This window comes from Crocodylus porosus, unplaced genomic scaffold (genome assembly GCF_001723895.1).
Source record: "Crocodylus porosus isolate Cpor-Errol unplaced genomic scaffold, CroPor_comp1, whole genome shotgun sequence".
Classification (NCBI taxonomy): Eukaryota; Metazoa; Chordata; order Crocodylia; family Crocodylidae; genus Crocodylus; species Crocodylus porosus.
The window spans coordinates 172123328-172136373 of record NW_017728906.1 but is presented as its reverse complement, the minus strand read 5'-3'; the positions used below and the strand labels follow the sequence as shown (position 1 = coordinate 172136373).

General features: G+C 44.3%; 1 protein-coding gene across 1 annotated transcript in view; it reads left to right on the top strand.

Moving 5' to 3' along the window:
• Positions 1-750: 750 nt before the first annotated feature.
• Positions 751-13046, top strand: part of MPHOSPH8 (M-phase phosphoprotein 8) — a 34586-nt gene continuing 22290 nt past the window's right edge. The window contains exons 1-3 of the mRNA XM_019530210.1: positions 751-1209; positions 6453-6605; positions 8782-9633. Of these exons, the coding sequence (XP_019385755.1) occupies positions 886-1209; positions 6453-6605; positions 8782-9633 (1329 nt within the window). The 5' untranslated portion in view covers positions 751-885. The remainder of the gene's footprint in view (positions 1210-6452; positions 6606-8781; positions 9634-13046) is intronic.

Below are 13046 nucleotides of genomic sequence, written 5' to 3'. Positions count from 1 at the left end.
AACTGTGAAGCCCAGTAAATTGGTTGTTTGGGTTTTCAATTAAAAAAAGGCTCCTGACAAAACAGCAATATCATGGCTGTAACATGCAAACAACAGAGCATCCCTCCACTCCCAAAACAAAGTTGCCTGTGAGGTGAAATGTGGCAAGATGCTGTTCTACAGGGTGCACCACTGGGCACAGATAGGGGCAAAAAGCACTAGCACCCCTTCATCTTTTGTGTTCACTGTTCTTTGTGCAGGGCCTGAAGGCAGGCCTGGCCAAGGGTTGCCAATTATGCATTTGTTCTGGGAGGTTTCATCACATGGCAACAGGATGTTAATTGCGGTGTGCAGACTTTAGATCAGGACAGCAAATGCACATTGCTATTACATTTAAAAAAGCCCACTGGACTACTGTATACATCAGATTCAACATTTAATACGGATTGTAACGAATTCCCTATCATTTATCTCCTGGGTGACTCTCAGCAGTCTGCTGGAGACTTATGTCCAATTCCTGGAGACGCCAAGGCAATCCCGGAGGCTTGGCCCCCTAGCCTGGCCCGGCAGGCTATCCAGCTGGGCATTGCCACAGCCGTGCAGCACGAGTGTAAGCAGCAGCTGTGCGACTGTAACGCGACCAGGGGAAGAGCAAGGTAAGAGCAGTTCCCGCCCCGCCTAGCAGCACGTACGGCCCCATCAACCCTGGTGGGACCGGGAGGAGGAGGCCGGGCGGGTAGCTGCAGCTGCCTCGCGTCACAGTCCAGTCCCAGGGTCAGCCCCGCCCCCACCGCCCGCTTTGCTCTATCTCATTGGCTCTCCCCTGCCGCGCTGCCCATTGGCTGAAGGGAGCCGTCACTCCAAACGGCAGCGGCCGCCGGGATTGGCGAGCTGGCTAGTGTCGTCATGAGTGGCGGGGCACCGATTGGCCGCGGCTGCCGCGTCGTTAGCGACCCTTCTGGCGGTGGATGTCGCAGCCGCTTTTCCCTGTTGTCGTTTGAAATTTGGCCCAACATGGCGGCGGCCGGGAGTGCGGCCGAGGCGGTGGCGGCGGCGCCATCGGGTGCAAGGCGGGAGGAGGAGCCGGAGCCGGAGCTGGAGCTGGAGCTGGAGCCGGAGCCGGAGCCGGAGCCAGGCGCGACCGGGCCCGGCGGGGACGCGGGCGGCGACAGCGAGGAGGAGGAGGACGTGTTTGAGGTGGAGAAGATCCTGGACGTCAAGACAGAGGGCGTGAGTGCGGCGGGGACGGGACTGCCCTCTCTTTCCCTCCCTGGGCGCCGGCGGGAGGCTGCCGGTGCCCCTGCCCCGGCGGAGAAGCGGCAGGAGGGAGTCCCGCACTCCCGGTGTCCCCGCGGCTGCAGCCGCCCCGCCCCGTCCCGGCCGCAGGCTCCTCCCCTGCGCCGCGGTGCAGCCCCGTGGCCGTACCGCCTGCCCCGCTCCAGGGGCCCTCGGGCATGGCCCCTTGATGTACCTGGCCTCGCTACCGCTGCGGCTCCAGCCACTTCCCCTGTCGCTGTTTCTCAGCATTTGCCACCCACGGGCTTGCGAGCCTGGCTCTGCCGGTAGTAAACGGCCAAGTCGGAGGGGCTCAGAGCTGCAGGCTGGGCCGGCAGGGCTTTGGGTCCTGGAGCTGGGCTTGAGGGTGGTCCTGGCTGCAGCAGCATAGGTCGGATGTGATGGTAGGGTCTGAAGCCTTTCCAAGCACTGTTGGAAGCGTGAGAGGTTCTGCAGCCTGGGATACAAGGTCTTTATTTCCCCCCCCACCCCCAGTTGTTTCAGGCGAGGTTGAGGCACTTGGTCAGTCTGCAGGCCAGATCAGACCTACAGGCTAGACACAAGCACCAAATTGAGCACACCAGTGTGGGCAGCTTATGCATGCCTGCCCTGATCATCCCTGAGTGCTGCATGCAGGTGGGGCCGGCAGAGGGCATGCTCTGTAGGAGTTGGCAGCACCAGGCCAGCCTCACATGCTAGCGCTGGTGCATGGGTATAATCTGGACCAGCTTTGGACCCAGCATGCAGGGCCAGTTTGCCACATGCAGTGTGTGCCCTTAGATTACGCTTGTAAAAGATGCCAAAATTGCTTGTGTGACCTCTAATGTTATATAAAATCATAGAATCACAGAGAAGTAGGGCAGAAAAAGATCTCCAGAGGTCATTTAGTGACCTCTCCTTGCCTAAGGTAGGATCATCCCTATACAAGCCATCCTAATCTGAACTCATTTTTCATAAGACTACTGTCAATTTGAACACAAAACATAACACCCTAATCTGCCACAGGTAAAGCAGGAGAACCACAACAGCTGACGTTTTGTAGACACCCCCTGGCCCCCCATTTTCCAAATATTAAATATATACTGTTCTAGATTAGTGTTTTATACTACTCCAAAACTAATACTAAAAAGTGTATAGATTGTATTGACTAGGGATTTTTGCAGTTCAGTGTTAATGTGCCCTTTCGTCTGGGCATTATAATTCTTTAATAACATAACACTTCCTTTTCTTAGAGATTTTGTTATTCTGTATTTGTGCCACCCCTAGCACAATGGGGTTCTTGTTTGTGACTAGGATTCCTAGGAGCCACAATAGTCATATTGGTAGTTATAATAAATTATTTTGTGAGTGGTCTTTAAATGAGGTGAGGAATATAATATCTACTTCTCCTTTGTGACCAAAGACTGCGTAGTAAAGCAGTTATTGGAAACTTAAGTAGCCAACCTCTATACAAACTGAATTGCTTAATTTAACCAGTTCAGTTATTATCATAAATTTTGTAATTCTTTTTCTTAATTGACTGTATTACTGCTTTATTCATTAGGTGCTGTTTGTCATATGTTTACAAGGCCAAATAATACTCTCATTGACTTTGATTTAATATGATTTGCATTGATTTAATATGACATGCACTCTCAAACTTCATTAGATGTACTCTGTATTTTCATTGTTGTAACTGAAAAAAGCTTAGTTTGAATAAACCATCTTTAGTTCTTTAAACATTTCACACATGCAAAAATATTAAATAGTTCACAAGATTCTATAGGGAAGCAGAGTCCTAAAGTAAAAGGTAGAGTATGGTTGTGAATTAAACTGATACAGGAGAGAGTGTCTAGAAATTAAATAATTAGTGTTTATCATGACAGTATTAACAGCAAAGTTGTATTTGAGGCCTTCTGTTTAAATATACTTTAAAAGTTGTAGAAAAATGACAGTGTGAAGTGGCAACATTTGCAAATGAGACTTTTATATCAGAGTTATAGATGTTAAGTGATGGTGCAGGTCATTTGAAGGTCTTCTGAAATTTCTGCTCTTAAAATTGTTCCTGCTGCTGCAGAAAAAATCCACTGTTGTTTCTGCTGAGTCTTTTCCATTTAGTGAATTTGTTCCTTGTCTTAGGTAAGCTGAAAATGGAATATTTGGAAATAATGAATAAATTTTTGGCATTCCATACCATTTTCTTGAGTAACCTGGAAAAACACATTTGAGTCTGTATGGAATTGTGCAGATTAGATGTGCAACTGTTTGGATGTTGTGCTCAGAGTAGCAATCAGCACCTTGATGTCAAACTGGCAGAAGTATTGGGTGTGGTTCCCTGTATATCTGTGCTGGGTCTGGTACTATTCAGTATTTTCACTGATGATTTGGAGGATGGAACTGAGTGTTCCATCCTCCAAATCATTAAACTTGACGATGGTATCAAGCTGAGCAAGGAACCAGCTTGGATTCAAAAAGATCTTCATAAATTGGAAAAAATATCTGAAATAGATCTGATGCAATTCGGTAACATTGAGTGTTAAGTACTGCAGCTAAGACAAAACAATAAAATACACAAAGGCTAAGTAGGGGCCAGCTGTCTAGGCTGTAGAAAAGGACCTGAGGGCCATCGTAGATCATAAACTGAATATAAGTCAACATATTGTTTTGCAAAAGATTAGCAAGCTATTAACAGTTGTATGCAAGTCATAGGAAGCAATTCTACAATTCTTATTTGGCTCTGGTGAGGTTTCACTTGGAGTGTTGTGTCCAGTTTTGGACAAAATGGAGACAGTTCAGAGGAGAGCAACAAAAATGTTTAGAGGTCTAGAAAATAGGACTTGAGGAAATGTTGGAAGAATCCAGATTATTTAATTTAGAGAAGAGAAGACTGTTTGTGTTGGTGATGGTGGGTCTAAGTCTTCAAGTACTAAAAGGATGGTTATAAAGGCAATGGTGAAAAATGATTCTCATTGTCCGTGGGGGTGAAGGGTGGGATAAGAAATAATGGGTTTAAATCGCTACAAAGGAGATTTAGGTTGGACAGCAGGCAGAACTTTCTAGCTATAAGGATAATTAAGCATCAGAACAAATTACCTAGAGAGGCTGTAAGGGTTCTATTGATGGAAATGTTAATGTTCAGGTTAAATTATGTTTTATCAGGGTTGATCCTGCCTTGATCTATGGCATGGGCAGCTTCTGTATGTGGCACACAGCAGATCAAGGAGGGTACAGGCAGCACAGCAACAGATAGAGCTGGAAAAAAAAAGCAGAACATCAGTTATGGTGATCAGTTTGGCACTTGAGGAAGGTATAGGTCTAATTTATAGCACACCTGGTACCCATTGAATGTTATGTTATTTCAAGGTCCTTTCCAGTGTGTGTTTTTTTGTTTGTTTGTTTGTTTTTTGATTCTGTGGTAGTGCAAGAATACCATTTAACATTGGTTTTATCATATCTGTGATGTGTTTTGATCCCAAGTCCTACATGCATAAGTTTCTCTTAGGCATTTGACCATGGTTATCTGATTTAAAACAATACTACACAGAATTTATTGTACGTATTGAAACTAGTTATTCTTCAAGTAAGTGTAAATGGAATGGAGCACATTGTAGTAGGATTCTACAGGGATCCATTCTTAATTGAATGTCAGCATTTTAATTGGAGATCTGATAGAAATAAAACTTTGCTGGCATAACTCACAGGAATGAAAATTGATGAAGTGTTAATTATTAATGGGGCAGGCCACTTCTGCTGAGCTGCATGGTTTACTTGCTAACATGACCAAAATTTGTGGTAATACAGCCAAGTACAAGATCAAAAAATTAGTAGATCACATTTTAACTAACTGAACCGTACTTGGGGGTCTTGATCCAAGTGCTGGACCCATAAAATAGTTGTTCATGAAATCTCAATGTGTTTTTGTAATTAAGAAAACTAATGGGATCCTTAGAAGTATAGGCAAATACATTATCAGTAAGTGTATTTGTAAGGGTGGTATTACTTCTGTATATGTCATTAGGGAGACCTGCTGAAATACTGAACTTTGGTGTTTGCGCTGTAAAGGATGCTAACAAGTAGAAGAAGGCTTTTTGAAGAACTAAATGAAAAAATTGGGATTTAAAAAACGGTCTAATAGAGACCTAGGAAGCCCAATTTATTTAGCTTGTGCAGGAGAAGGTTAAGGAGCAACTTGATCATGGTTTCAGAATATCAGTGTGAGGAAGAGATTTCTGATAGTGACTCTTGAATCCAACAAGATGAGGTGCAGTGGTTGAAAGGTGAACCTTGACAAATTCAGAACAGTCAGAAAACACAAACATTGAGGGTAAATATTAAAACAACCAACAGAGAGAAGTACAGTATTGGGTGCTCTGCCACTTGAAGCCTTAAATCAAGATTGTATACAATTGGAATGCATTGTGGTAGATGAATTTCAACTTCCTTGTTTTAAATGCAAGATAAATTGGCATTTGTTGTAAACATGATACAAGCTAATGTGATCAGTTTTGTATTTAAAAGTTTTTTGTATTATTGTAAAAGAGGACCTGGACTAGCACTTTCAGCATGTTGAGCTTAATATTTTACAGAAAAATCTTTAAAAGATGACATTCTACTAAAACTGGAAAGCTAAGAAGTGAGTTTAAAGCACTGCATTTAGTAATCTAGTGGAAGAAAGTAATGATATACGTTAGGTAAAAATATAATTAACTTGAATTTCTGGTTGAGTGGATATGTACTGTTTGTGAGAGATACGGAAGGAATTCTTGTCACTTATAGACTTCATTTTTTGTGGAGTAATCGGTAGGCGTCACCCGTGAAGGTAGTTTTTGACTTGACAAGCCATCTTATTCATATTTGGTAGATGAAATCTGTATAGTTTATCAGAGAAATAACAAAAATCATTATAGGAAAAATGACTTGAATATATGTTTGGGGAACGTACAGTTTAAAAAACAAAACAAGTCTTTTGCCTCTTGGTATCATTGAGCCAAGTATTGAACAGAAGAGCGTTATGAAATCTGTACTTTTTCAGACGGAGAAAGTTTGCAAGAATGATTATAGCAAGACATGAGTCATGTCTTTTTATTAGACTTAACACTGCCATTGTATAAAATGGCATTCAGCTATGTAGTTATACAAAGAAAGGAGCAAGAAGATAATATAAAGAATCCCTTAAACTCGCCACTGTTTTATACAACAGTAGTTTTTTTCATTTATAGGGTAAAATTCTGTACAAAGTACGGTGGAAGGGATATACCTCAGATGATGATACATGGGAGCCAGAGGTGCATCTAGAAGACTGTAAAGAAGTGCTGCTTGAATTCAGGAAAAAAATTGTGGATAAGCCTAAACCCATTAAGAAGGACATACAGGTATGTCTGCTATCCCTCTGCATTCCAATAAAGACATCCTTGTTTTCTAGATCTCATTTTCTGAAACAAAAATGTTCTGTAAATTGTATGCCAGCCCTAGAATATAATAAAAACTTCCTTTCAGTGGAAGAACTATGTTTGGTTGGGGTTTACTGTTGTCAACTTGGGTAAATTTAAATTACTTCTTAAATTGTGAAGAATGCCATGGGCATCCTATTATATCTAAATTATTACTGGTTCTCCTTGGTTATCTATTATTGCACTTACATTCTGGTTTGTATTTTCATATTGTTTCTTTCTCTGTTGTTTGATTACTTTAAAATTTTTCTAGCACTTTAGCTTTTGATATATATTTATTCCATCTGAATCATGTACATCTGTTTTTTAAAGTCCCTTATTGCCTTTTTTCCTGATGACCTAGATATCCTTCCACTGTAAGATGGGTAGGCAAAATATGGCCCACAAGCTGGATCTGGGCTGCCAAGGGATTTTACCCAGCCTGTGGTGGGTCCCTCAGTCCCACCTGGCCCAGGTGCAGGGTGGGGAGGGGCAACCCAGGCTGTAACATGTGCAGCCAGTACTGCCACACCTGGGCCCACAGTGGGACTGGGGCAGGGTTGAAACCAGACTGTTTCCCAGTGATGGCAGCTCCTTTAGGCTGGTGCTGCTAGTGTTGTCGCCACGAGTAGACCTGGCATCCTGGCCTGTCTGCTTGCATTCTGCAATGGGTGCCAGTTTCAAGGGCAAAGGTGTGCACGAAGCAAATTGTAGCTGTGCCCCAAGCCCTGGCCTCATGCTACAAGATCCGGGCCCTGCCCACCCATCCTGCTCTGAGGCACTCCCTGCCCGCCTATGGCCTCATCCTAACTTCCCAACTGAGTGGACCCTGCCTGTGTGGTGTCAGGCTGGTCTCCATGAAGACCCTGGAGCTGGGACCGGGATTGTCAGGTGGTGTCAGTGCAGAGCCAGGCCTGGGGCAGACCCACTTAGGGAGTTTGGGTGAGCTGTTGCGGGGGGGGTTCTTACCTGGCGTGCAACAGCTCACCCAAATTCCCTAAGTGGCCCTCCAGCCGAACTAATTAGTACCTACCCCTGCTGTAAGACCTCTTAAATGAAAAAAAATAATTTTGTACACTTCTAAATCCTCATTGAGATAAGGGTAACTGGATTTCTGAAATTCTGTGAATTGTTGAAGCAGTCTTCTGAAAGCTAGAATTTTGGGTAGAAACTTTTTCTGGTCAGCAGTAATAGTGTTAATGCTATAGCAGTGGAAAATAATAAGCACAAAATGTGAAGTCTGGTGTCAGTCTTACCACAATTTTTTTGTAGACTAAAATTTAAGGAAGATGGGGTAGAAGAGGAGTAAGGAGAGCACTGTGGTAAATCTTCCATTTAAAGCACTGTTCTTTTACTGATTTATTTAAAAAAAAAAAACAAAACCCCACAACTAAACCCTGTTGCTGCTCTTTGCCTGAGATGGCTTTTCTGTGTTAGGCAAGGGATTAATTCAGCTTATCCAGACTGATACCAGTTTCTTTGCAAAGCAGAACTAGGACTATGTAAACATTACAGGGCCAGTCTGCTTAATCAGCAGTAAGATAGCAATTAATATTTCACATACCAACTTTTCCACTGTGGGTCCTTTCTTCACTAAATTCCTTTTTTTTGTTTTTTTGTTTTAAAGTACTTTGTTCTTGCTGCTGAGGTTTGCTTGTTTGTTTTTTTTTCAGTATTTTCCCTTATGCCCCTACTTCATGTGAAGTAACAGTAATAGGGGATGAGCACATGGCTGTTATGGAGTCTTTCCCTGTCCTCTGGAGGAACAATAGATAATCTTCACAATATGAAGTCAGTTACTATTGCAGAGCCTCCAAATTAGGTTTTGCTCTATTTTGATGCCTATTATAGCCATGCAGACATACCCTGTCTCTGAAGTATTTTTGCTTTTTGTGTCTGTTGTTTTTACTTCAAGTGGTGGCGTAAATTGATTTGAAGAAGTGAGTCTGAGTATGAACCACTGCTACATATTTCAAATGTTGAAAAATAGTTGAAAAATCAGGCTACTTCAAATACAGGCTAGTGTAAGACCTTATGTTATTGATGGGGTTAAATAACCACACTATTTTGGGTACTAAAGGTTTCTTCATTATTTTTTTTCACTTTGGTTTGTTTATAGAAGCTGTCTCTAAACGATGACTTGTTTGAGGCAGAATCTGACAGTGACTGGCAAAGTGAAACAAAAGAGGATTCATCACCTAAGAAAAAAAAGAAAAAGTCAAAAGATGGAGAAGATAGAAGCCCGGATGATCAGAAAAAGAAAAAATTGAAGTCTGCAAAAGTTAAAGACAGACCCAGAGTAGAACGTGAAAATTCATCTGACAGTTTGGTTTTAGATTCAAAGCCAAAGAAAAGGACGTCAGAGACTAGGGAAGATTCAAAAGATTCTAAGAAGCAAAAGAAAGAAGATTCTAAAGAATTCAAGAAAAAGAAGGGAGAAAGTAAAGATTCAAAGGCAAAATTTAAAGAGGATTCTAAAGAAAGTAAAAAGCTACGTAAAGAAAAACATGGTGACCTTCAGTTTGATTCTGAGTCAAGTGCTCTAGATGATTCATTTTTTCCAGCAGGTGATAATGAAAATTCAGATTTATGTTCTGAAAGTAAAGAGGAGAAACAAAAGGTAAAAAGTGGAAAAGAGAAATCAGAGCAAGAAATTGTTCAGAAGGACTCCTTTGCTGATAGGCAGCAAGATGGGTCGGCCAGTACCGAGGAGGACAGTATTGAACTTAAGGTTAAGAGAAAAAAGAAAAAACTTAAAAAACATGAAGATTACAAAGAGGAAAGTAGAAAAGTAGAACTGAAGGACACCCCTTTTGAGAAGAAAAGCATACACAAAAAACAAAAAGTTCAAGAAAAAGTCAAAGCTTCTACAGAAGTAGATAAAGTGTCCCCTACGCCTGCTCCAGTGCAGAGAGCTTCAAAATTAAGTACTGATGAGAGAGGGCGCAGGTCTACTGATTCAACCGGAGAGGTAAGCAGTGTTAATAAACTGAAAAACAGTTTGTCAGACTGAGAAAAATACAAATTGGAGAGATGAGGAGAATATGATGAGAGAGACTGACTGACTGCACTGTCTGTAGGTGTGACTTGGAAAAGTTTTCCCCAGATTCTGACCATAATAAAGGAGGGAATATGGTAGGAGAGAATTATGCCTCTAAATGTGATCTAAATACAGAGGACATGTGAAAGGAAAGAGGCACCTTCTACCAGCAAATCTAAACTTGTATTTCAGAACTTAGCTTTATGTATAAATTTAACTTGTCTCCTTTATTTAGCGTTCATCAGGGTATGAATTTCTCGACTTTTGTTATTTTCAGTTCAGCAAGGTGGTGGGTAAATTTAATTTTAAGAACTCTTATGTTGCCTGTTTTAGGCACTTACTGCCTACTTTCCATACTTACCTTTAATTTGACACCATTCATATTTCTATGGTAAGACATTCAGCCTTCTACTGATTGGACAATCAACAGTCTGAAATGTTCTTACATGGGATGGCTAATGTGCAGCCCCTCCTAAAGGTTAAGCCAGTGGTTTTCTGCTTTTTTAATTTGAGACCTCTCAGTAGGCTTGAGGTACCCCTCGGAAAATTGTAGCTCTTAGTTTCCCTCATTTTTTCACGACAAAAAAATAATAGAGCAGTTTTTCTGAGAAAACTCAGAAAGACAACAACATGTTTGAATGCTTTTGACACAATTCCTCTCTGAAAACTGGGTTCATCTTGTGAATGATGTTTGCACACCCAACAATTCTAACTTTGCATGGCACCACATCACCTTCGAAAAGATCTCAGGGCACCTTGGTTGAAAATCACTGGGCATAGAATACTACTGCTGTAACTTAAGTGTATTGACATCTAACTAGGAATTAAAATCCTAAAATCACTTGTAAAGTGGAAACTCCCAGATGAATGTGCAGTGGCTTTACCTTGCTAGAGTTTTTGTATAATTTTTGAAGTATAGAAAATACAGAATAAAATCTTAAAAATCTTAAAAGTGAGCAGTTAATATACTCATAAACTTCAGATACAAGCTAATCTAAAAACATTTCTGAATCAGTCCATACTCCTTTGCTTTAAAATATTGTTATGTTTAGGGGTGCACTGATAAAGATTTTCTTGGCTGATACCGATAGCTTGTTATTAACCAGCCAGAAGTGGGACGGAGCCACAGGAAGCTTGTTGGGGGAGGGGTGGAAGGGGAGGTGGCTCCCTGCCACTGCGCACACCCCTGGGGGAAGCATGACAGGGCATTCCCCCCCCTCCCCCCCCCCCCGATTTGTGTATGGGCTAGAGCGGAGTACCCCAAGCAGGGGTAGCGCTAAGGGGCAGGTGTGGGGAGCTATACCCACTCCAAAATTCCCTATAGAGCCCCCTCCCCACCCCACGCTGCTGCCTGCCTACCTTATGCAGCTGAACCTGCCCTGAGCACCCTGGCTCAGCCCCCCTGGGTAGAAGCTGGCACAGTGTATGTAAAAGTTCTGTTAAGCATAAACATGGTTAATCTAGAGACATGTGGACAGAGCACAGTCTTTTTTTAAGTGTTTTAAATCCTTCTTAGTGTAGAGCAGTTCTTTGACGCTAGTAGTTAGCCAAGATTCAGGGTCTTCCAGGTTATTTTCATTTGGAAGAGGAAGTTGTAATTGAGTCAGGTGATTCTTTAATGTTCTGTTTATTCATTAAGAAAGTACAGATTTGTTTCCCTGAACACAGGAGAGTCTAACAGGTAGTAACAGGGGCTTTTTCTTGTAGCTCCAAGTTGCACTAAGCTCACTATTGACTCCACAACTCAGTGCAGTTTCAGGCCATTTTAAGTTTCCTTGCAACATTTCTCAGCCCCTCTAATTTTTCTGCTTGTTTCTCTCTGATGTGCAAATAAAACTTTTCAGTCTAGTTAGTTCCTTAGCTCCCTATGTTTCCTATATAGTTACCAGCAAAACCTCCTGAGTCATGCAGTTCAGCTTCTGTTCAAGACTGCCGTATGCCAGGATCCATTGTGTTGCTCTTGTTTGTTATCTACCTACTTCATCTCTCTGGCTACATCTGATAGGTCGTGGGCTAGATGAGGGGTGCAGAGCTGGTCTGCAGGCTGGCTCAGGGCCACAGGTTGGCCCCATGTGTCAGAGCCAGCATGTTCCCTGGACTGGCCCTGCATGCCATATATAGTGTATGCACCAGCACCAGCTCCAGCTCTGTGCGCTGCATGCAGTACGTGCTGGCTCTGTCCCTGCATGCCATATGCATCACGTGTTGGTTGACTCCTTTGCTCACTTCAGTGCATGGAGCTGGTCTGTCAGCGCATGGAGCTGGTCTGAAGGCCTCACCCATCCCTGCCCCAGATGCAATACACAGGGCTGGTACAGCATAAACCCCACATGCAGCGTGCACTGCAGGCTGGCTCTGCATGCAGCATAACCATCCCAGCCCAATGCACGTGCAGTGCATTGCAGATCGGCTCAGCATGCAGGGCTGGTTCAAGACCTACAAGCAGCGCTGTGGGTGGTGCTGGGCAGGGGGGCTACGGAGTGGGCTACAGCCAACCCAGAATTTGTCATAGACCCCGCTCCCAGTGATGCCACCACCCACCCTGCCCCTGTCTGCCTCAAGCACAGCCCTAGCCCAGCCCCCACTGGAAAGAGACTAGTGCAGTCTCTAGCCTGCCCTGGGCAGTCTGCCCTCACCCCACGCAACAATCCAATGAGCACTTCCTTCCTGCCCCCCCATGCCCTCCCACCAAGGATGTGCCCACCGGAGGAGTTGCCTGCGGCTCTGCCCTGTGCCCCGCCCTGCCTGGGGTGGGCAGCACCTGCCCCAGTCCTACTCCCTTCCTCACTGTGAGGGCCTTGATCTGCACCCCCAATGCCCCTTCCCCCCTACAGATTTACTGACCAGACACAGCTTTCCAATGGGCTGCATTCCTGGCCACCTGCATGCTGTAGCTGTGTGTATGCAAGTGGCATTAATTAGTGACACTAGCCAATTGTCCATCAAGAATGAGGGGGAGGGGGCGCGACTGGGGACAGAGGCCTGTATCTGGCCCCACCCTCCCACACCTTTGGGGCCAGGCCTGCTCCCACTATCTTACCCCCCCAGTTGCTTCAGAGCTGGGGCCAAGCCATGCCTCCCACTCCATCTGCTGGCCCCGCCCCCCTTTCTGCGCTGTCTCTGGCACCTGCAGGGTCAGGGGTCTGGGACCAGTGGCACTGGCCTTGCTGTAGGGGTAGCGGGGGGAAGAGGGGGCAGCACTACTGGCCCATCTGCTCCGTTGCCACCACCGGGTGGGGCGGGACAGAGGCCCAGGGCTGGGCTCGCTCCCCTCACCCTCATGCCCCGCTGCTTCAGGGCAGGGGCTGCTCCCGCCACCCCCACCCAGGAGGCTGGCAGGGACA